The sequence below is a fragment of the Silurus aristotelis genome, assembly GCF_946808225.1.
Source record: "Silurus aristotelis genome assembly, chromosome: 18".
Classification (NCBI taxonomy): Eukaryota; Metazoa; Chordata; class Actinopteri; order Siluriformes; family Siluridae; genus Silurus; species Silurus aristotelis.
Genome location: NC_139591.1, coordinates 7936318 through 7958125, shown reverse-complemented (window position 1 = coordinate 7958125; position 21808 = coordinate 7936318). Strand labels below are relative to the sequence as shown.

Below are 21808 nucleotides of genomic sequence, written 5' to 3'. Positions count from 1 at the left end.
TCCAGACTGACTTGTTTTGTGTGTGTCTGGTGTGCCTCTGTAGCTGGCTGGCAAGCTTCTTTCCTGACATCAATCCAGTTATGATCTTTTTCTAACCATAGCTGGGTGGCCTATGATGGAGCTGGATTCACTGGAAATCTCACAGTTTTGGAAGCTGGAGGCCTGACCACACCTGTTCTGCAGTATTCTCCCATCTCCTGTGTGCGGTCACTACGTCCACTGAGAATGGTGCGGCAACATTAACCTCTCTCACCCCGGCATAGATTCTAACCCCACATCTGCCTCAAAAGATCAGATTACAGCAGAGAAGCATTTGTGTAGTATTTAAATCATTAATTTGGTACTGTATCTGTATAATAACCTAGCAACATCTGCAGAAAAAAGCAATTAATATGCTTAGTGGCACGGCTAAACTTTTTTGTTTTAAAGATGTGTATATTTTTATAGTTTTATCCTTGGGTGCAGACACTTCATGTCCTATGACCAGCATATATGGTACATAAATTTCTTATTTTTACCACTTATTCTGTCTGCAGGGAGGTCTGAGAGTACGAAAACCTCTGGATCCAAAGGTAAGGAAAAACAAGACCTAACTGAGGCAAAGTTACATGTAGCAGTAAAATGTATACATTAACAGCTCATTTTTTTGCATAATTTACAATATTAAACAATAGCTAAGGACGAAGTTGCCAATGCAGAAATAATTTGTGCATTTGTGTACCATTAAACCCCCAATATATATAAACCATTACATCCCTTCATATATATATATATATATATATATATATATATATATATATATATATATATATATATATATATATCAAAACTGTCAATATTTTGTGTGAACACCGTTGTTATCTGCCACTGCCTTAATCCTCCTGGGTATGAAATTCACCAGAGCTGCACAGGTTGTTGCTGGGATCCTCTTCCACTCCTCCATAATGATATCATGGAGCTAGACACATGGCGCTTCTCCACCTTCCATTTGAGGATGCCCCACAGGTGCTCAATAGGGATCAGGTCTGAAGACATACTTGGCCACTGCATCACCTTCACCTTCAGCTTCCTCAGCAAGGCAGTTGTTATTTCGGCAGTGTGTATGGGGTCGTTATTATTTTGGAAAACTGCTGTTTGCCCAGTTTCTGAAGGGAGGGCATCATGTTCTGCTTTAGAATGTCACAGTACATGTTGGAATCCATGTGTTCCTCAATGAACCGCAGCTCCCCAGTACCAGCAGCACCACCATGCTTGACTGTAGGCAAGACAACATTTTCTTGGTACTCTTTACCAGGGCATCACCACACATGCTGGACACCATCTGAGCCAAGCAAGTTTACAAGCTTATCAAACCACAGGACATAGTTCCAGTATTTAATGCTGTTGGACAGGTTGTCTTTCTTGTGAGCCAGCTTCAGAAGAGGCTTAATTCTGGTGCAACGAGTGGAACTCGTCTTGGAAACCCTCTGTATGACCCTGGCCACTGTACTGTAACCCAGCTTCAGGGTGTTAGCAATCTTCCTATAGCCTCTGCGATCTTTCTGGAAAGCAACAATTCTAATTCTCAAGAACTCAGAGAGTTTTTTTCCATGAGGTGCCATGTTAAACATCCAGTGGTCAGTATGAGTCAATTGTACTCAAAGCACTGAATTCTAACTGCTTAAATACAAGATACACAAATGTGTATGGTCCTGTCAAGCAGACAAAAACATGACGAAAAGGAGATGTGGCTTTGCATGGTTACAGTAAATGATGTCCAGCTGTTATCACTTAGGGTGTACTCACTTTTGTTGCCAGCTATTTTGACAATAATAGTTGTATGCTGAGTTATTTTTCTGAAGAGATCTATATGGCTATAAAAGCTGCACAATGACTACTCTAAACTATATTTAATTTTCATTTTTATAGTATTGTATACTAAGATGCTGAAATGTGAGGGGTGCACTCACTTTTGGGAGATACTGTTTATATATTTATTTCAAGTACATTACTTATGTACTTAGTTCAGTTTATGAAAGCTTTACCCATACTCTGTCTGTGTTGCCTGAGTGTTAAATTTGTTGCCTAATAATGTCACATGTAAGGGGTAAAAACAGAAATTAAAAATAAATTGCATACATACATTAATTCATGGAATTATGCCATGTTATAAATATGTTAGATATATTATGGAAGCATACTATGACAGTTTGAGGATTAAAAGAAAATCATTCCTTCAAACAGCTCTAATTAATGTCTGGTGGACATAGCTATAAACTGTGAAATATCAAATATTAAATATTGATGTGCTTGCAGTTAGCCTGAACACAGAGAAAGGAGTTCTGGGCTCATGTCTGTAAAGGGAGTGCTTATGACAGTAAGAGGAAATCCAGGTATGATAGAAGTCATGTTAGGAGTACATGTTTACTATACAGATTTTACACATACAGTATATATAAAAAATAAAAAAAAAACATGGTTTGCAAAACAGCCATGCCCAAACCTACATGTGTCAGCAGTGCAGGTGAACAGTGTAAAACTTGTGAAACATGGCAACATTTTTAGAAGAATAGGGCTCATAGGGTTAACTCATAGGACCACATTAGCATTCGTACTGCAAATGTGATATGACCATTTGCGCCTCAGTGAGGATAAATGTTCTCTTGTGTCCCTGCATAGATGGTGATGTATGAGAAGCCACTCTTTCAGGGACAGAGTAAGGAGCTACTGGAGAACACGCCCAGCCTAGAAACTGCAGAGGGAGTACTTTATGTCTCCTCTCTTCGAGTCACTGGAGGAGTGTGAGTGTTTTTTTTCACACGCACACATACACAATTTTTCAGCAAGCGCAAAGGTGCTAATGACTCTGTTATAGTAAACGATGCACGTCACACTCTTTTCCAATGAAGGTGGCATTTCTAAGGAAATTGTGCTGCATTTGGTCGTGTAATCGTGCATACTTGTGAATGAGCGCCGATACCCAGAACCACATTACACGTGTGTGCGCACTTATTTTACGTGCTCACAATCATTTCTGCACTTAGAATGACCACAGATGGACATTGTGTGTGCATGTGTGTGTGTGTAAGAACATATGAGTAAAACATTACTGCAGCAAGACACAACTTAAACAAATCTTGTTCCCACCTTCTGCAAACAGAGCCGATAGTTAACACGCTTAAGAGCACGTGTTTGTTTTAAAGGGAGCACATGTGAGTGTGTCTGTAAGAGTATATAAACAGATTGCATCTGTGGGCTCTAGTATTTGGGTGCGGAAGATGGCTGATATGAGTTTCTTTCTTTTGCTGACATTCCCTCTCTATTACCTGGGACAGGGATTGCATTTTCACGACTCTTAGTCATGCACTTATACAGCAGTATTTTTACTGTATGTTTTAATGGTTGGTATGTTTGTCAAGATTTATAAGATGTGTATTCGTGTGCAATTGGTGAGCTTATTCTAAGTTTTGTGCTGAGATGATTCAATGGTTATTGTGGCAAAGGTTACAGTTATGCGCACTGTCTTACAGGTGGGTGGGCTACTCGTCTGAGAACTACAGAGGGCAGCAATGTCTACTGGAAGAGGGCGAGTACAGCGACTGTAGTACACTCTTCAGTGGACCAGGAAATGTTCTAAGGTCTTGCCGCTTCCTTCAAGCTGTGAGTACACACACACAAACACAGACTAGCTGATTTGTTATTATCTTGCTAATAGTAAACATTTTTTCCCATAGTTAAAAGAAAATACACAGATCAGGCATAACATTATGACCAACTGCTTTGGTTTGTGTTGGTCCCCTTTTGTTGCCAAAACAGTCCTGAACTGCATTAACAGCATTAACTTCCAGTTTAGCACTGTTCCTTCATTGGACTACTTTTGGTAGATACTGACCACTGCAGACCTGGAACGTCCCACAAGAGCTGCAGTTGTGGAGATGCTCCGACCCAGACGTCTCGCCATCACAATTTGGCCCTCGTTATAACACATCAACTTTGAGTACAAAATGTTAATTTGCTGCCTAATGTATCCCACCCACTAACAGGTGCTATGATGAAGAGATAATCAGTGTTATTCACTTCACATGTCACAACATCATAATATAATGCCTGATCGGTATATGTATATATTGTATATAGGTTGTATATATTTCTTTGCATTTTTTATTTCTTTTTTAAACAATTTATTTGTGTGGCAAAGAATCAAACCTCATCAATTTGTAATGTCTACAGCAGATTCTGAAATGTTTTAATCTTTACCTCCAGTCTTAGCATTATTGAGCTGGCATATGTCACTGATTTGACTTTCTCCTGGCTTTCATGACCCACAATGTTAAATGTGTTGACTAGTCAATGTATCCCTTGATGTATACACTTGCAACATATGCAAGCACACTGGCATTCACTTAAATGTGCCTATTATCATCTTTCTTTTATAACATCCCGTTCACTAGAATTTTTTAGAGAAGTCATATTTGTGCATGTGGTGGGGCTGAAACTGGGTCAGAATTTGATGCTTTAAGGCTTTGACCCAGTTTGACTCACATGTTTACCTCTTATTAAAAGGCACATGATAATCCATAGTAAGTATTTGCTATAGCCAGTTAAAAAAACACGTAAAGCCAGAGAAGTAGTAAAGGGAGGAAGTAAAGATGGATAGGTGACTGTTATGGGTAAGGTAAAGATGTTTCAACCGTAGCCTTTTAATAAAACGTTCAGGCAGATGTGTTTTTTTTTTCCTGCTAATCTAAGGAACTCTTGTTGCTGGATCTAATTGTGAACATGAATCTGTGGTTCAGCAATGATTTTTACAAACAAGCCAATGTCTAAACACTATTTCAATCATTCTGTACTTTAATAGAAAAAGATTTATAATTTTCTATTTATAATAATGGTTCCTGGAATTTGTAGAGTGGGTTTTAGTTAAGGTGGAAATGTTGTGGTTATTTCAGGATTTCATTGAGCCTGCAGTGTCGCTTAATAACTGTGGAGAGCAGGTCGAGCTTGTGGACCAGGATGCAGCAGACCTGCAGCAGAGTGGGCCGGTGAATGATGCAAACACCATCTATGTTAAAAGTGGAGTGTGAGTAAGACAATAAAGCACTTTTTATTCATTAGCAATTTAATATATCACAGGGTCTAGTTGCTCAAAAATTCTGGGCTCAGAATTTGATGATATATGCTTGGTGATTTACAGGAAGTTCAATTTTCAATACCTGGTATTGTTCAAGTTTATATTCAATTAAACCTATTTACAATGATAATTAGAGGCACGTTCACAGACTGCCAAGTATAACACTCATATAATGAATTTGTTAAAGATACTTTAAATGCATAAGGGAGGTTGTTTCAAACATGCATTTTCTTTAAAAAATACTCTGAATATAACCAGATTATTCGCAATGTTTTCAGGTGGGTAGCCTACAGCGGCAAATATTTCACAGGAGAGCAGTGTGTACTTGAGAAGGGCTGTTACTCTGGATCATTAGATTGGGGTGGCATGAAGAGTTCACCTATCTCTATTAGGCCTGTACGGAGGGTAAGTACACCCTGGATTGTTGGTATACAAGGTTTAATAATGGACCATTTCTTCTTGTACTTGTACTTTAGTTTCTGAACTTATAAAATCTTAAATCAGTCAATGATCTAAACTGAAAAGCCTCAATTGGACATGAACATAACTGACTTTGAAATACATTTTCTTTTCAAGGAGCTTTGTGGAGAAAGGGATCCAGAATTCATGGTGAGTTTGTTAAATGTATCAAAATAATGCAGTTATATGCTGCTTAAACAGATTGAAAAGTCAGCTTTCTGTCCATGTTTGCTTTGTATCTTATTGTGTGTGTGTGTGTGTGTGCGTGTAGCTGTGTGCCTACAGCAAACCATGCTTTGCAGGAGAGAGCAGAGAATTTGACAACGCGGTGGCAGACTGTGGCATGTTAAATCCTATGTCATTTCGATTAATTCAGGGCAGGTGAGATGTCCGATTCCACTGACATGAACACCTTGTTCAATTCACCCCCAGTGCTGCAGTAAACTGGCAGATACAGTTAGCATTTACAGTAAAGTCTCCCTGTGTCCCTGTCTTTCAACATTTAGGTGGTTGCTGTATGATGAAAGGGGTTTCTGTGGTAACCAGTTTGTCCTTGAAGAGGGCCTTTATCCAGACCTCACCTCCTTTGGCTGCATGGCAACAGGCATTAAATCCTTCAAACCCATTCAATATGTAAGCCTTGATTCAGATGCGTTTATTTAAAAACCTTTTTTTTTGGAGTACTTCTAAATGTGCTGCATTTAATAGTAACCGCTATTAAATAAAACTGAATTGAAAGCCTTAGTTCTTTTGCTATCTTGCTATTAGAATATAGTTTTAAATGCTCATTGACGTAACTGCTGAAAATCTGAAGTGGTCACAGTAAATTATAATTTATGCATTTAATTTATACAGCAGTCATACCAAATGACGCTTTTAGTTTACAGATTTTTACATAGTGCTTTATGATTATTAATCTAAGAATGTCTGTGTTACCCTTCGCAGAGTTTCTCTGAACCCTCCATCAGTCTTTTTTCACTGAGCTCATTCGAGGGGTTGGAGACTGTGACAGATTTACCCATGGAGACCATGAGCAACTTCTTTACTCAGTCTCTTAGAGTCAACAGTGGCCTGTAAAGCTTTTGATTCTAAATATTCATTCATATATATATATATATATATATATATATACATTTTGTCTATATAATAATGGGTGTATGTCTGTTGGTGACCCTTACAGGTGGGTGCTGTATGAATTCAGCCAGTTTAAGGGCCGGCAGCTGCTACTAGAGCCTGGTGAGATTCAATGTTGGTGTGATTACAGTGGCTGGGACACCATCGGATCCCTCCACCCACTTAGACAGGTAAGCTGCAACCAGTTTTGGTTTTGCAGTCAAAATGTGATAGAACCTGACCGGTTGTATGAGAGAATGAAATTCTCACTCAATGTGTATGAAACAATTAAAAACTATCAAAAATTCTGTACAATACTGCCTGGCCAAAAAAAAAAAAAACACTAATAGTTGAACTGCCTTTTGCCTTTGATTAAGGCACACATTCATGAGATTGTTTTGCTAAGCTTATGCAACATCTAAACATTTTTTCCCATCCAGAATTACATTAATTTCTCACCAAGATCTTGTATTGATAATGGGAGAGTCTGGCCACTGCATAAAATCTTCTTCAGCACATCCCAGAGATTCTTAGTGGGGTTGAGGTCTGGACAGTACGGTGGCCAGTCCATGTGGCAAATAATGTCTCGTGCTTTCTGAACCACTCTCCCAAAATTTGAGCCCAGTGAATCCTGGTATCGTCATCCTGGAACATACCCATGCCATCAGGGAAAATCCATTTATAAAAAATATTTTCAGGTAATCAGCCGACCTAATTTTTTGTGCATATAACGTTGCTAAAATAAGACCTAACTAAGTGAAGCAACCTCAGAGCATAACGCTGCCCCCACAGGCTCTAGGCACTAGGCATGATGGATGCATCATTTAATCTGACCCTTTTTTTACTCTGATAGGAACAGGGAATAAATAAATAGCCATATCTGGACACATTAGACCACATGACCCTTTTCCATTGGTCCAGAGTCCAATCATTATCCTCCCTAGCAAACTGAAGCTTTTTTTCTGATTAGCCTGACTGATAAGTGGTTTAAGTAAGGCTACACAGCTGTTTAATCCCAATGAGTCTTAATATTCATGCTCTTTCAATTCAATAAATTTTTATTTGTATAGGGCTTTTTTTTTGCCTCAAAGCAGCTTTACAAAGATAATGCGGTTACAAAGAATGAATTAGAATGTTCTTTATAAGTGTAGGTGTATGCTCTTGCTTTCACCATTAACATAGCCATGAGTTCTGTTTTTTTTTTTTTTTTCACCAAAAGTTTCGTGATCTCTAATCATGATCATTGAATTTTTTTTCCGACCACATTTCTTCCTCGAAGATGACGGGTTACCACTGTACTTCCAGGTTTTAATAATGTGTTGGACGGTTCTTATCTCAATTTTAGTAGTTTCAGCAATCTCCTTTTTTTTTTCATTTGACCATTCTAAACCAAAGGCATCTTTTCCATGACCACAGGATGTGTTCCTACATGGTTGTTAAAGAAATGAGAAGGTACTTACTGTCTCATTTAGGTTTAAATAACTTGCTTCCAGCTAAATCACATTAATTGCTGCAGTATTTATCCAGTGGATAAAATCTTACCGATCTGCTTAGTTAAATTCATGTGACTTTTATTTGCCAGGGAGTGTATATTGTAACAGAGAATTGCTCGTTTTTTTTACTAGTGCTGAAAAAAGACTAAAAATTAAAATAAAGAGAAAACGAATTCTCTCTAGCATCTACATTCTTTCTTGTTTTCAGTTGTATTTTTCTGAAAAACTTAATTTATTCAGCGCAAAATCTCACCCACTCATTATCAGACTTCTGCAGTCTTTTGAGACTTTGTGTGCGTGTGTTTGTGTCTGTGCAGTGGTCTGTAGTGCCCTGATAAAGCCCACTCATTCCTAAAAAGATATGCATTTACATAAGTAGATAGTGCTGACAGCAAGGTCTGCGTGTGTGTTTATGTTTAGAGACAGCCTGTGTGGGAGTGAAGATGTAGGATGAGCGCTTCAGGGATTTTCTTTCTTTAATCAGGTTGTTAAAACACCTATGTGTACATCGTATTACAATATCATCTGTTTAGTTCAGGCGAATGTTTGCTAAGGTTTCTATGTACAAATATGTTGTTCTTATTAAGTCTCACATCTAGTACATCTCTGTACTGTAGTTAAGAAGGTGGTGATTATACACTGCTATTTAACGTATAACTAAAGGTTCTTCTCTTCTCAGCGACGGGTGTATGTACGGGTGCAGAATCGAGCTCTGGGGATGGCACTGACTTTAGAGAGTACCGGAGGACGTCCATGTCCAGCCCGAATCTCACTGCATCCTGCTGAACACTCACTACACACACAGCACTGGATGTACACACAGTCTCAGCTCAAGAGCAAGGTAAGCAGTGCTGAATATAGAGAAAGACTGGAAAATGTGCTTTTTTCCATTTGATCAGAAAATTACATGCTATAGTGAGGTCCAGTAGTCTGTGAGCTTTAGAGAAAATGCTGCTATACTTTGCATTATTAAGTTAAAGCTCTAATTTTTCAAAACAGATATTAAGTGGTTGTCTAAATTATATACACATACATATATATATATATATATATATATATATATATATATATATATATATATATATATATATATATATACACATACACACACACACTCACACACACACACACACACACACACAGAGCGGATAAAATAAGTATTGAACACGTCACCATATTTCTCAGTAAATTTATTTCTTATGGTGCTATTGACAAATCTTTACCAGATGTTGGTAATAACCCATCCAATCCACACATGCAAAGAAATCAAACCATACATGTCCATAAATGAAGTTATGTTTAATAATGTGAAATGACACAGGGAAAAAGTATTGAACACGATGTTTTTAATACTTCATACAAAAGCCTTTGATGATAGTAAGCTTCAAGACGTATCCTGTATGGATGTGATTTTGGTGTGATTAAGGTGTGATTTCGGCCCATTCCTCCACACACTTCTGTAGGCCTCTTCTATTAACTCTGATCTTTAGCGCTTTCCATAGATTTTCAATTGGATTCAAGTCAGGTGATTGGCTGAACCATTCTTGCAGCTTTATTTTCTTCCTCAGTAACCAATTGAGAGTTTCCTTGGCTGTGTTTGGGATCGTTGTCCTGCTGAAATGTCCACATTAGTTTCATCTTCACCTTCCTGGTCGATGGTATCAAGAATGTCTCTGTACATTTTTCTATTCATCCTTCCTTAAATTGTATGAAGTTGCCAGTACCATATGCTGAAAAACAGCCCCACACCATGATGTTTCCACCTCCAAACTTCACTGATGGTATGGTGTTTTTGGGGTGATGTGCAGTGTCATTTGTCCTCCAAACATGGTGTATTATGGCATCCAAAGAGCTCAATTTTGGTCTCATCTGACCAGACTATATTCTCGCAGTATTTCACAGGTTTAAACAAACTCCAACATGCTTTTTCTTCAGCGGTGGAGTCTTGCGTAGTGAGCGTGCACACAGGCCATGGCGGTTGAATGCATGAATTATTTTCTTTGAAACAATTGTACCCGCTAATTCCAGGTCTTTCTGAAGCCTTCCACAAGTGGTCCTTGCCTCTTGGACAACTCTTCTGAAATCTTGCGAGGAGCAGCTTGTGTCCGGCGTATGGTGTAATTATGTTTTTTTCACTTCCAGATTAATGCCCCAATAGTGCTCACTGGAACATTCAGAAGTTTTGAAATCCTTCTGTAACCAATACCATCAGTATGTTTTGCAACAATAAGGTTGCGAAGAAAGCTCTTTGCTTTTACCCATCATAAAATGTTTTTTGTGTGACACCTTGGTAATGGGACACCTTTATACAGGCCCTCAGTTGGGATTGAACCAGCTGATATTAATTTGCTGAGAAAAATGGTGACGTGTTCAATACTTATTTTGTAAGTGTGTGTATGTGTGATGTGATATATACAGTGGTACCTTGACCTACGAGTGCATTAATGTACGAGTTTTCGAGGTACGAGTGGTCACTCGGTCGATTTTTTGCTTTGTTACGTGAGCAAAAAATTGAGGTACGAGCTTGAGACACCGCTGCTAAATGCCGAAGCGAAGACTGTGACGAAAATTAAGATTAGCAAAGAAGAAAAAGTAAAAAATAAAGGTTTAGGGATACGTAGTGTACAGGAGTGATAGTAAAAAACGAGTTTTCCCTCCGCCTCCGCTTATCGCCTCTACCAATCCCCCGCCGTTTTCGTTAGCTCAAGTCGTCTCATCTCCAAGGTAAATAAACTGAATAAAACCTTATATATTTACATACTCTTTCTATTATGTTTTATAAAACAATTGTTATTTAGAAATGTATTTTCCTAATTTAATAACATGAAACAAAAACGGGGTGGCATTTTGAGGGTTGGAACGAATTAATGCCATTTTAAGTATATTTTTAATATGGAAAATTGATTTGATGTGCGAGCAAATTGAGATACGAGCTCGTCCGCAGTACGAATTAAACTCTTAGGTCAAGGTACCACTGTGTATGTGTGTGTGTGTATATATATATATATATATATATATATATATATATATATATATATATATATATATATATATATATAAAATCAGCCAAAAAAATATTTATGTAAACATTTGTTTTACTGATGCCCCACGTCTCAAATCAAACACCAAAATCCACCATAATGCACACATCCAGCAATAAAAATGTATTTAAATTTTTATATATTTCAATACTCTGGTTAGTGTTTCTATCATATAGAAGAGTGACGTTTTCGTGTTTATTTAATTGATTGTAATTGCACAGTACTGCTCACTGGTAACACGTATTATTTATGTAATTATATGCATGTGCTAGTCCTCATCATCCATGCACAGATTCAGCTTTCCATAACATACTTCACTGATATTGCTTTTTTTTTGTTTGTTTGTTTCTCAGTCTCAAGAACTAAAGTGCCACATGACTAAAAATAGACTTCTAACTATAGAGCATTATGGAACTTTAAACTAATTGTAGTGTTGCACATGTCAGCAAAACCTGAAGTTCAAATAAGCATAGCTGTTATGAACTGGAGTCTGAGCTCTGCACAGTGAAATGTAATCTTGCTCAATGCACAGCTTAGTTTTCATTATACAGTACTGATTGACACATTGAATTATTAGTGACAGCATTACAGAGCACGACTGGCTCTACGTGTAGACCCTGACCATTTTGTAACTAGCATGGAGATGTTTTGATGTAGACAAAGCACTTCTGCTCACTGTGGATATGGATGTCTGACAAATGCTTTAAATGCATGTACAGGTAGGAAAAGGCTGCATGTCTGTGATTGGTGGAAAGGCCTGTGTGGGTGCCAGAGTGGCTTTGTGGGAAGAGCATGGGCGACTGAATCAAAGGTGGAGTTTAAATGAAAATGGGACAATCTCCTCTCATTTGAACCCCAGCCTAGTCCTGGATCAGAGAGGTAATTTTTTTGTTATCTAAAAATTTTTTTGCATACAAAGCATTTAAGAACATTTTATTGTAAAGAAAATAAAAATGTAATTTCCATGCCACTTCACACATTGCATTTTGGAAGCCTAACTGAAGCCTATCAACTGTTTTTCAGGTGGAAGTGGAATAGACAAGGACCATCTGATCCTGAATGAGTTCAGTCCTGATAGAGCCACACAATTCTGGGACATAGAGGTGCTTTAGTGAGGTCAGGAATCAAATTCCCTGAAACATGCTGGACAGTTTTATATGAAACTGCACTGCCTCCACACAGCTAAAAAGGAACTGGCTAAAAGAACCACTGTTCCTCAAAACCTTCTAATGAGCCTTATTCTGCATTTTGACCCAAACACACCAACTTGTTCAACCCATTGGGTGACGTTGAGGCAGTTTATGAGCAAAATCAATCATTTGATACAGATTTGATGGAGAAAATAAGGATAAATCTAAAACTGAAGGCTGTCTTTTGTGTTAAGGCTTGGAACAAAACCAGAGGCTCAAACTGGACGAGGAGAAAAGCCTGTTTTATCAAGTTTTTCTCATTTTTAATACTCAACAATCAAAACCATCTGCATAATTCTGTGACTATTCAATGGCCGAGGAGGTAGAGGATAAAAGGGGCTGTTTGCAGTTCCTGTTCGAGGCAATGTAAACAGTATAATTTATGCTTGCTGATTTTTCCTTCTCCAAAGCACATTTGCACTACCAAGATCCTCACTTGAATAGGAGTGTTCCCTCTAGTAAGTTTAGTGTGTTCCTTTTGCGCGAAACGATGTCCTCTTTCAACCATGAATGATGTCAAGCTCCCTTTACTCAGAAAAACACAGGCCAAGAGCAAGTGCTTACTTCTGTTAGCCAGGCTATGTACAGATAATTAATTAAAGCTGGTCAAAATCACTGGATTTATCACTGAACACTAAGTGTATGATATTCAGGAAGAGATGTATGTATTGAATGCCATATGCAAAGGAAATAATATGTACAGTTAATAAGTGCATTGTTTTTAAATGTTATTAATATTAAAGATATATTACATTCTTGTGTTTTGGTTGAATGATGTGAAGGATGACAGTGACACATGAAACATTTTCAGGTTCCACCCTTTTATCTGATGATATCAGAATCTGGAATATAACAGGAGCAGAGAACAGGAGAAAGTGTGTGTGTTGAAGTTCCTACAATGGTACTGAGAGGATCCTTGCAACAAGTCAATCAGACCTGCTGCTTGCATCACTACACAATAGCCCAGTTTATAGCAGAAGAATAACCTCTACTGTTATACACAGTCATGTGTCCTTCTCTCATGTAACCATTACATCTATCTGCTGATATTCCAATTGGTAAAGCAGCTTAATCCTGTTTTGACAGTCCAGAGATGCAAAGCAGGTCCATGTTGCTTATAAACGACTATGAAGTGCCTATACATTTCCCTCAACATGACTTCTGATTGCCTTTTTATTTTTTTTACTGAAGAATATCATTTTTTCCCTGTATCACATATCAGCTCCTTTCTAGTTAGCAGACCTGCAGCAATCCCTCTGTCCAGAGTCCAAGCACAAGGCCGAGTTTATCAGCATCCTGCTGCAGTGGCAGCTCAGCCACACGGGGGCGCTCTCCATTAAGGAGCTGCTGCAGAGCAGGGAGGTGCAAAATGGGGAACTCCAGACCCTGCAGCGGAAAATGAATAGGAAACAGAAGCATGAGCACGGGGAAACGTGTTAAAAAAATAAAAATACCTTAACCTTAAAATTAAACCTATTATAGTCTAGATTTGTTCTCCCAGACAATTTCTATTTATTTAAATTTCCACTCACAAAAACCCAATCACTTAAAATGTTTCACATCTTAAAAATGTTTCTTCAACGGCTCTTTTTTTTATACCAATATTACTAGTGTTATTTCATTATTACCATTTGCGTATAGTTATACATGAATCACAATAACTTGGTCCAGTCCGACATAACTAACCTCCAGCTACATACAATTCAGCTGAATTATGTCACCTTTAATGCAGTCTCATCCTCTTCGTCCTCCTCTTCATCATCCTTCTCATCATCAGAAGGATCCTTAGGCCCCATCATGTGTGTTTCCCTTTTGTTCTTCAGCGAGTGTAGCACGAATACTGCAAACTTCATAGCTTCGTCCTAAACGTGTATGCGAAATATTCATTTTTCCATGTTAACGTTGGACACAAATGCTAGTAGGCTCAACCGAATCATGCAGACATACCGTGTTGTTTGGACTGGGCTCCAGTGTCAAAACGATGTGCTCTCTAAACCGCACACACACCGAATCCTCCAGCATTGGCAATTTTCCAGCTTGAAGGAAAAAATGGGAAAATAAAGTTTATCAGCAGGTGCACCACTCTGTTTTTACACTTTTAAGGGTAAATGCACACATTCGGGTACAGTAACTGGTCCTTATATTTTTTTGGCTTTGGAAGGTCAGAAGTAGCATTTATTATCTGGAGCCAACTGGATATAATATACATTTTCACACACACCTGGAGCAAGGTCTTCCTCTTGCAGGTGGTATGGTGGCAGTCTGTTGCAGATGAAGTCTCTTTTCATCTCGGAGGAACGCAGATCATGTTCGTCCTGTTCCAGTCGCTCTGCTAGCTTCCTCAGAATCGTACTCACCTGCTTCTTCACATCAGAGCCCATGTGTGCAGACTTAAAAAGAGGAAAAGATACGGTCATAGTTAAAACAGACAGAAGCCATTCAGAAATCAAACATTTTCTAGCAAATACAAGTACACGTACAACCCCAATTCCAAAAAAAGAACTGCTGATTAATGATCAGCTAATATCCTGTATCAGACATGAATGGGACAACAATCATCTTCACCAGCAACTGGACTTCTCAGTTCACACATGTATACAGACTGTTGGTAAATTGATAAAGAACGTTACACAGTTCTACAAAAGTGCCCTGTCGCAAATCTTTTTTTTTTTGCTGCAGTGCAGCCATCCAATTCAAAATTACCTTTAAAATTGTACATTTCAAAATTTGTTTGTTTCTGTGTTCTATTGTGAATAGAAACATGGGTTTATACCCAATGCATTCTGTTTGTGTACATTCAGTCGTAGTTTTTTAGAATGCATATGAATATACAGATGCTGAAAGAAACTTCCCTGTTTGTTTAGTCATGATGCCCCTATCTTTATAGTCCAACTTTGTGTAATTTATAATGCAGCACATTGCATTATTGTGAGATACTGTATCACCCTCTACAGTAGCTCACAAAAGTGAGTAAACCGCTCACAGTTCAGCAACCATTTTATTACATGTTTTCAAGGGACAATACTATAGTGAAGGTAATGGAGTGGCCAAGTATGTCTCCAGACCTGAACCCTATTGAGCACCTGTGGGGCATTCTCGAGCGGAAGGTGGAGAAGCATCATGTGTCTGACATCCAGCAGCTCTGTGGAGGGGAAGAGGATCCCAGCAACAACCTGTGCAGCTCTGGGGAATTCCATGCCCAGGAGGATTAAGGCAGTGCTACATAATAATGGTGCTCACACTAAATTTTAACACTTTGGACACAGTGACATGTTCACTTAGGGTGTACTCAATTTTGTTGCCAGCTATTTTGACAATAATGGTTGTATATCGAGTTATACTCTTTGCCAATCGTTTTACACGACCACTTTTCACCCTTTTAAAAGTTACATTACATGTTGAGAAATGTCCACAAGACAAGCTAGTTTCTGTTATCACCTATGATACTGTGGCTCTCAGTTGTTTTCTCACCAGCTGCTTTCTTTTAAAGTTGAGTACATAAGAAAATTCAGCATTTCAGGTCACTTAGAAATCAGAAAGCACACACTCCTCTGTCCTGAAGACTTTCAAGCAGTGCAAAGCATATCAACCTTTTGCGAAACATTCACACTTTTAAGAACTTATCTAATAAATGTAAAGACCTACTACACATTTGTTGATTACTAGACTCTGATTGCTTCATGAAGCATGTTATACTGTCTGGTCTTGTGAATAATGTGATTCTACAGAAAACATAAATTTAGGACTATAAATTGAGCCTGTGATTTGCTTTCTACCAGCACTGTCAGAGCCATGCTGATCTCCAAAAACCAATCAACATCTGACCCATCAGACTGAAGAATTCCGCATCACTGTAGTATAGGTACATTAGTCAGGAAAATTTATTGACAAAATTAAAGTACAGTAATACCTCAGTAGTCTGTATTGTGCTCTAGAAGTCAAGATGTTAAAACTGACGAAATTTTTTTTTTCTGGTTTTGTTTTTAAAGTACTGTCTGTATAAGGAATAAAGAAAATCCATAAATTTGTCCTCAGAATTTCTAAATAGTACAATGATGTTTTGAAGGGCATACAATCATGTAATCACATACTGTATAAAAAATTTTACTTTACTTCAAAGTGGTTTACAGGTTTAAAGGTTTACACATTTTTCACTCAATATCTTCTGGTGTCCCTCTGTTTAAAAAAAAAAAAAAAAAGGACACTTTGGAGGGCACTTATTGGTGAACTGACTGATTATTGACTGAAGCACTCACGAGTTTCATCGCGAGATTCGGGTTTGAGTTCTTAGCATGCGACGAGTGGCAAAACATTTTTTCAGTCGTCATAATGTGACGAGTAATGGATTTGACTTGTCCTGCAGCTGACAAGTACCGAGGTATTACTGTACTAATTAGTGTGGATTGTCAGCGTGTACAGAATTTTTTTATGTGGTCCTGCAAGAAGTTACAAGAAGAAAAAATTTCTTACAGTAAGGAGGTTTCTGGGTAAACCATGACGCAAGCTGAGGTCATTCTTCATAGAGTCAAACATAAACCCAGGAAAGACGTCCAACACAAGGTCACCCCATGACCTTGGGGAAAAAATGACAAAGATATAGTTTATACAGAAATATTACACTACCTTATGGACACAATTCATCACCTCAGGTGGTGTGAGCTCACATACATGATTTGATACGCGCTGAGAGTGAGGTGTGTGGAGTGCTCCACTCCTGCTGGTGTGTCTGCTTGGTGAATGGTTCCTCTGGGGAAGTAGAGCAGATCACCTGCCTAAACACACACACACACACACACACACACACACACACAAACAATGATGCACAATGGTAACATATGGAAGCAAGATTAAAAGCACTGCCCTGAGGAGAAAAAAAAAACATCCAAACAGACTCACTTTAAATCTCTAAAGGAAGGGAAATAGTTAACAATAAAGCGTACACAGATTTCTTTCTATCGGTGAAAGAATAACTGAAAAGGGATGACTAATATTCTGCCAAGGAAACTGAAGTGAAAACATTAGCTCAATCTTAGTAACGCTTTTCAGCACACATTTGCAGTTCACTACAGGATCAGCAGAGGGAAGCAGAGTAAACAGTTCAGCATCTACTCTATGGTTTTTGTCCACTGTGCTCAGTGTAGATCCTCTCTCTTGTTACCTTCAGTATGATGTCATGAGTGGGCTTTCCAATGCGCTCCTCAGGCTCTGTGCTGTACTCTCGGGCCAGTGGGACAGTCGGCTCGTACAGGCGCCAGTGCTTTTGACCTTCCAACTGCAAAATAAACACCTACAACAAGGGGAAACAGCGCTCAGAAAAAAAAAAAAAAAAACAGCTGTTGGTTTACCAGGGGACACCAACATGGTGCCCGCAGGCAACAGGTCACACGCAAGGACCACATGAGTCGCCTGCAGGCCTTTTCTAAAAAAATAGCTCACCATAGCATCATTTCCCAGCGAGCTGCATCTATCTGTTTCCTACCTTGTTAAATCATTGTTGTTATTTATTGTGAGAAATCATTAACATGATCAGTGTCTTCACATAGAACAATATTATTTAAATATTGTTGTTTTAATAGTTGTAGTAGCTATATTTGTTACATGTTGTATTCTTTGTTGGATAAATATCGCTTATCATCTCGCAGGACCTCAAGTGGGAGTTGAGCATGCAATTCAACATACAATTCAACTTAAAGTCAGTGAAGGTGCACCTGACTAGACCTTCATCATTGAGTCAACTCTTACCTACTCCATCACCATCAGGATGCTGCTGCCACTGCTAAAGGCAAAGTCAGACTGCAGTTTGTCATTCGCTTTGCTGAGAAGCTGGTTGACTGCAATCTTCCACCTCTACAGAACCTCTACAGGACCATGAAGCAGGCAGCTAAGATTGTAGTCACTCCCTTCTGGCAGGAGGCTGCGGTTTACCAGGACCAAAACCTCAGGCCGCAAAAAACAAAAATCCAACCGCAACCGACCTCATCAACAATACCAAGGACTCACCATCATCTCTTGTCTGCCTCCATGAACATTACATTCATGCAAATCCCACAGTCATTTCATATTACATTAACGCAATCAACAAAGACTGCTATATTGCTATCAACTGCTTCTTTTCCTTATTAGCCGTTAAGTCTAATTACATTTGTTTTATGGTGACATTTTATATCGCTACAATCCTTCATGCATTTATTTGCTGATTTTCATAGAAAATGAATGCAGGAGAAATTGTGAACATTTCAGTAAATATCAGTGTGAAGGCATCCATAGGAGGGGGCTTTTTTATTTTTACTTGCCACTTGTACATTACAGTACAGTGAAATCCCAACGATGTTAGGAAACTGGGTTTAAAGCGCAAAGTAAGCCAGGATACAGTGTCCCTGGAGCACAGAGGGTTAAAGGCCTTGCTCAAGGGTCCAGGGTAGCAGCTTGGTGATACTAAGGCTTGAACCAATGACCTTTCAATCAGTAACCCAAAGCCTTAACCACTGAGCTACCACTTCCACTACCATTAAGAAATACTGGCACATAATAGTACTCAAACATCTCCGGTGCGTATCGTGCGGAGCCCCGCCCACACCTCGGCTACTCAAACCACATCTCCGTTATGATAATAGGGAGAGACAAAACTAAAGACATGGTTGTTGACTTCAGGAGAGCACAGAGCTGCCATTCACCAGTGGATCATCGATGGATTCTCCGTGGGATTGTCAAGAGCACCAAATTGTGTGGTGTTTCTCTGGTGGAGAACTTCACCTGGTCACTCTACCCCAGCTCCATCACCAAGAAAGCCCAGCAGTGCCTCTCTTTCCTAATAAGACCATGTCCAATTAACCCCACCCTTACCATGTTCTACAGAGGGACCATTGAAAGCATCCTGATTAGCTGCATCACTGCCTGGTTTGGGAACTGCACCATCTAGGTGCTTTATGTAGCTTCTGGAGGAACGTTGCCTTATTTCACTGTGTACTGCGTCAGCTATATATGGTTAAAATGGCAGTAAAAGCTTCTTGACTACTTGGGTATTTTGGCAAATGAGCAGGTGAAAATTTGGAAATATATGAAAAAAAAAAAGCCATGACCACGTACCTCTACGTCATCATAGTGAGGAGGCAGACCCTGAGAATCCTCAGGTGTGATGTAGATGTTGGATCCGACCAGCGACCCGAAGAAACACTCCAGTCGCTCCTGAATATGCCACAGCTCATCCTGTACACACACACATAAAAATCACAAAGTCTGATTTTCACTTCATCATCCATTTCACACAAACATTTCTGCTATCATGTTGAAAATCTCCATCACTCACCTTAAACCTCTGTGGCTGGTGAAACTGAATAGTCACTTTCTTCTGAGTAAAATCCTTCCTCAGCTGGTTATATTTCACTCGCCCTTCATTATTCATCACCACCTTTTCACCATTTACACAGCGTACTACGTTCAGATCTCTGGCGTACTCCAGGCCCTGGGTACACAGTTGCTTAAGATCTGACAGCTGAAAGAGGGACTGGTAATAAGCTACGAGTGCTGGGTCTGACCTCTGCAGCAGCAACGGTTTTTTCTCCCAGTACTCACGAAAGAACTCATCCGCAGTCGTGGGTGAGATCAGACTCTGGAAGAGGCTGGCTGGTGAATCGAAGCACAGTGGAGACTCAGAGCTCGTGGAGTCCATCTTTCTGTGTTTAGCAGGCACTTTCATGTCCTCCTGCTGCTTCTTCTTCGCAGGACAGGTTACTGCTGATCTGCCTTTTTTAGGCATCTCTGTGGAGCACAAAATTAATGGCATTATCAGTTTCAACTTCAATTCAAACATGACTTTCAAATCAAACCATAAATGAGTCTGTGGACCTTGATCATATATTCCCAACCCTTAAAAGCAAACAGAGCAGGAGGTATTCCTGGAACAGGATTGAAAGGCTGTGCAGTAGATAATAAGCAGGTTTTTGTGCCATGATTAAGTACAACTGCTACTGAGGAACAAAATATGATGGAAAAACAAACGCATGGCATCGCTTTTAAACATGACATCAAATCCAAAACCATCACATTCTCTGTTCACTTGGTCTCCAAAGTGCCTCCTTCATTCTAACACATTTTAATGCTCTTAAGAGTTTGATGTACAACATAGACGTGGCTTTTTAGTTGCCTATACTTTCTCTACATGTGTACTATTCATCCAAGCCTCATTTCTGTTATTTAAACAGTCGACACAAATCCAAACAGTTACCTTCTGATAGCGACGTCAAAAAAAATAAATAAATAAAAATCAATGGAACATGTAACTGCAAAAAAACACCAACTTGCCCTGCGTCCCACGTGAAAGTGTCGTGTCACAACGATAAGCATCCGATTAGAAACACGTTTTCACTTAGGTTCCACTTTGTCCTAATATTACCGATAACTGTACTGTTCAATTCAGTGAGATTTTTTATTATTATTTTTGCAGTCAGACAGGAGAAGAAAATATTACCAAAGCAAGGAAATTAATTAAAAGATTTACATACAATTACATATATATGAATATATCAATATATCACTCACTGCACTGATCCATATGGTCTGTATGTATTTGTGTGAGTGCAACTGACAAGAACGTCATTTTAAATAGCTAAAACAAATGATAATTTCAAATAATACATGTTTGCTCTACCAGCTTTTTTCAGTTAGGTATATATATATATATATATATATATATATATATATATATATATATATATATATATATATATATATATATATATATACACACACACACATGCACTACATAGCCAAAAGTTTGTGAACACCAGACCATAACATTGATATGTGATTGTTGAACAACACCCTTGCCAGATTCTTCCTTTATCCTTATAAAAACCTCCACCCTTCTAGGAAATCTTTTCTCTCCATTTTGGAGTGTTACTGTGGAAAAGTGCATTCATTCAGACACAAGAGTCAGAGGTTGTGAGATCAGGCCCTGAGTTGTTCCTCTCCTTTCTTGGCAAACCATGTCTTTATTAGAAATACTTGCACTGGTACAGTGTCATGTTGGAACCTGTCTGAGGCTTTTAGTTTCAGTGGAGGGAAATATTAATGTTACAGCACATAGCTGGGACTTGGTATACAACATGGATTTAACCACATGGACACCGACGTGAAAACACATTCATCCATCACAAGAACATACTCTTTGAATTCTAACATTTTACATAACAGGACAAAAACCATCTGGTCCTCTGTGGGTCGTAAAATAACATAAATATGACACATTACACTGCATCATTATTTATTTGACAAAGTAAAAATGGAAAAGCTTTACTGCTTCTATAGGAATTTAATGGTTAAGTAGCAGCCATGTGCTGCAAATTAAATGCCTTCAATTACTTGATCAGCAAATGTGACCACCTCCATAAAAACCCAAGTTTT

The 21808-nt window shown here is 38.7% G+C and overlaps 2 protein-coding genes across 5 annotated transcripts in view; one reads left to right on the top strand and one right to left on the bottom strand.

The window, feature by feature from the left end:
* The window catches only part of LOC310740667 (uncharacterized protein), a 38893-nt gene extending 25732 nt beyond the window's left edge, over positions 1-13161 (top strand). For 2 of the 3 annotated variants that reach the window (XM_083567555.1, XM_083567556.1), the window contains 14 exons: positions 102-228; positions 537-572; positions 2659-2780; positions 3510-3639; positions 4929-5059; positions 5389-5515; positions 5687-5719; positions 5841-5950; positions 6076-6202; positions 6515-6642; positions 6750-6873; positions 8855-9016; positions 11936-12095; positions 12240-13161. In XM_083567555.1, the coding sequence (XP_083423681.1) occupies positions 102-228; positions 537-572; positions 2659-2780; positions 3510-3639; positions 4929-5059; positions 5389-5515; positions 5687-5719; positions 5841-5950; positions 6076-6202; positions 6515-6642; positions 6750-6873; positions 8855-9016; positions 11936-12095; positions 12240-12328 (1606 nt within the window). In that variant the 3' untranslated portion in view covers positions 12329-13161. Of the gene's footprint in view, positions 1-101; positions 229-536; positions 573-2658; positions 2781-3509; positions 3640-4928; positions 5060-5388; positions 5516-5686; positions 5720-5840; positions 5951-6075; positions 6203-6514; positions 6643-6749; positions 6874-8854; positions 9017-10203; positions 10868-11935; positions 12096-12239 lie in introns of those variants that run through there. The other variant, XM_083567557.1, reaches the window with a different exon arrangement.
* Positions 13162-13210: 49 nt separating this feature from the next.
* Positions 13211-20764, bottom strand: riox2 (ribosomal oxygenase 2). 2 transcript variants are annotated; one of them, XM_083567634.1, is made up of 10 exons: positions 20704-20764; positions 19713-20164; positions 19493-19612; positions 17565-17693; positions 17075-17178; positions 16877-16979; positions 14628-14796; positions 14354-14442; positions 14128-14268; positions 13211-13792 (listed from the first exon to the last, which is right to left on the bottom strand). In XM_083567634.1, the coding sequence occupies exons 1-10, from the start codon at positions 20747-20749 to the stop codon at positions 13640-13642; spliced, it is 1506 nt and encodes a 501-aa protein (XP_083423760.1). In that variant the 5' UTR covers positions 20750-20764; the 3' UTR covers positions 13211-13639. The 2 variants fall into 2 exon arrangements, with proteins under 2 accessions (XP_083423760.1, XP_083423761.1); XM_083567635.1 differs by having other exon boundaries at positions 20631-20745.
* Positions 20765-21808: the final 1044 nt, after the last annotated feature.

Bases quoted from the DNA above. Each gene is read 5' to 3' on its own strand.
- riox2 (XM_083567634.1), bottom strand. From the start codon at position 20,749: ATGCTTATCGTTGTGACACGACACTTTCACGTGGGACGCAGGGCAA. The intron at 17,694-19,492 runs GTACGTGGTCAT...CCCTTGTTGTAG, and splicing joins CTCACTATGATGACGTAGAG to GTGTTTATTTTGCAGTTGGA. The intron at 14,443-14,627 runs GTGTGTGTGAAA...TTTTCCTTCAAG, and splicing joins AGAGGAAGACCTTGCTCCAG to CTGGAAAATTGCCAATGCTG.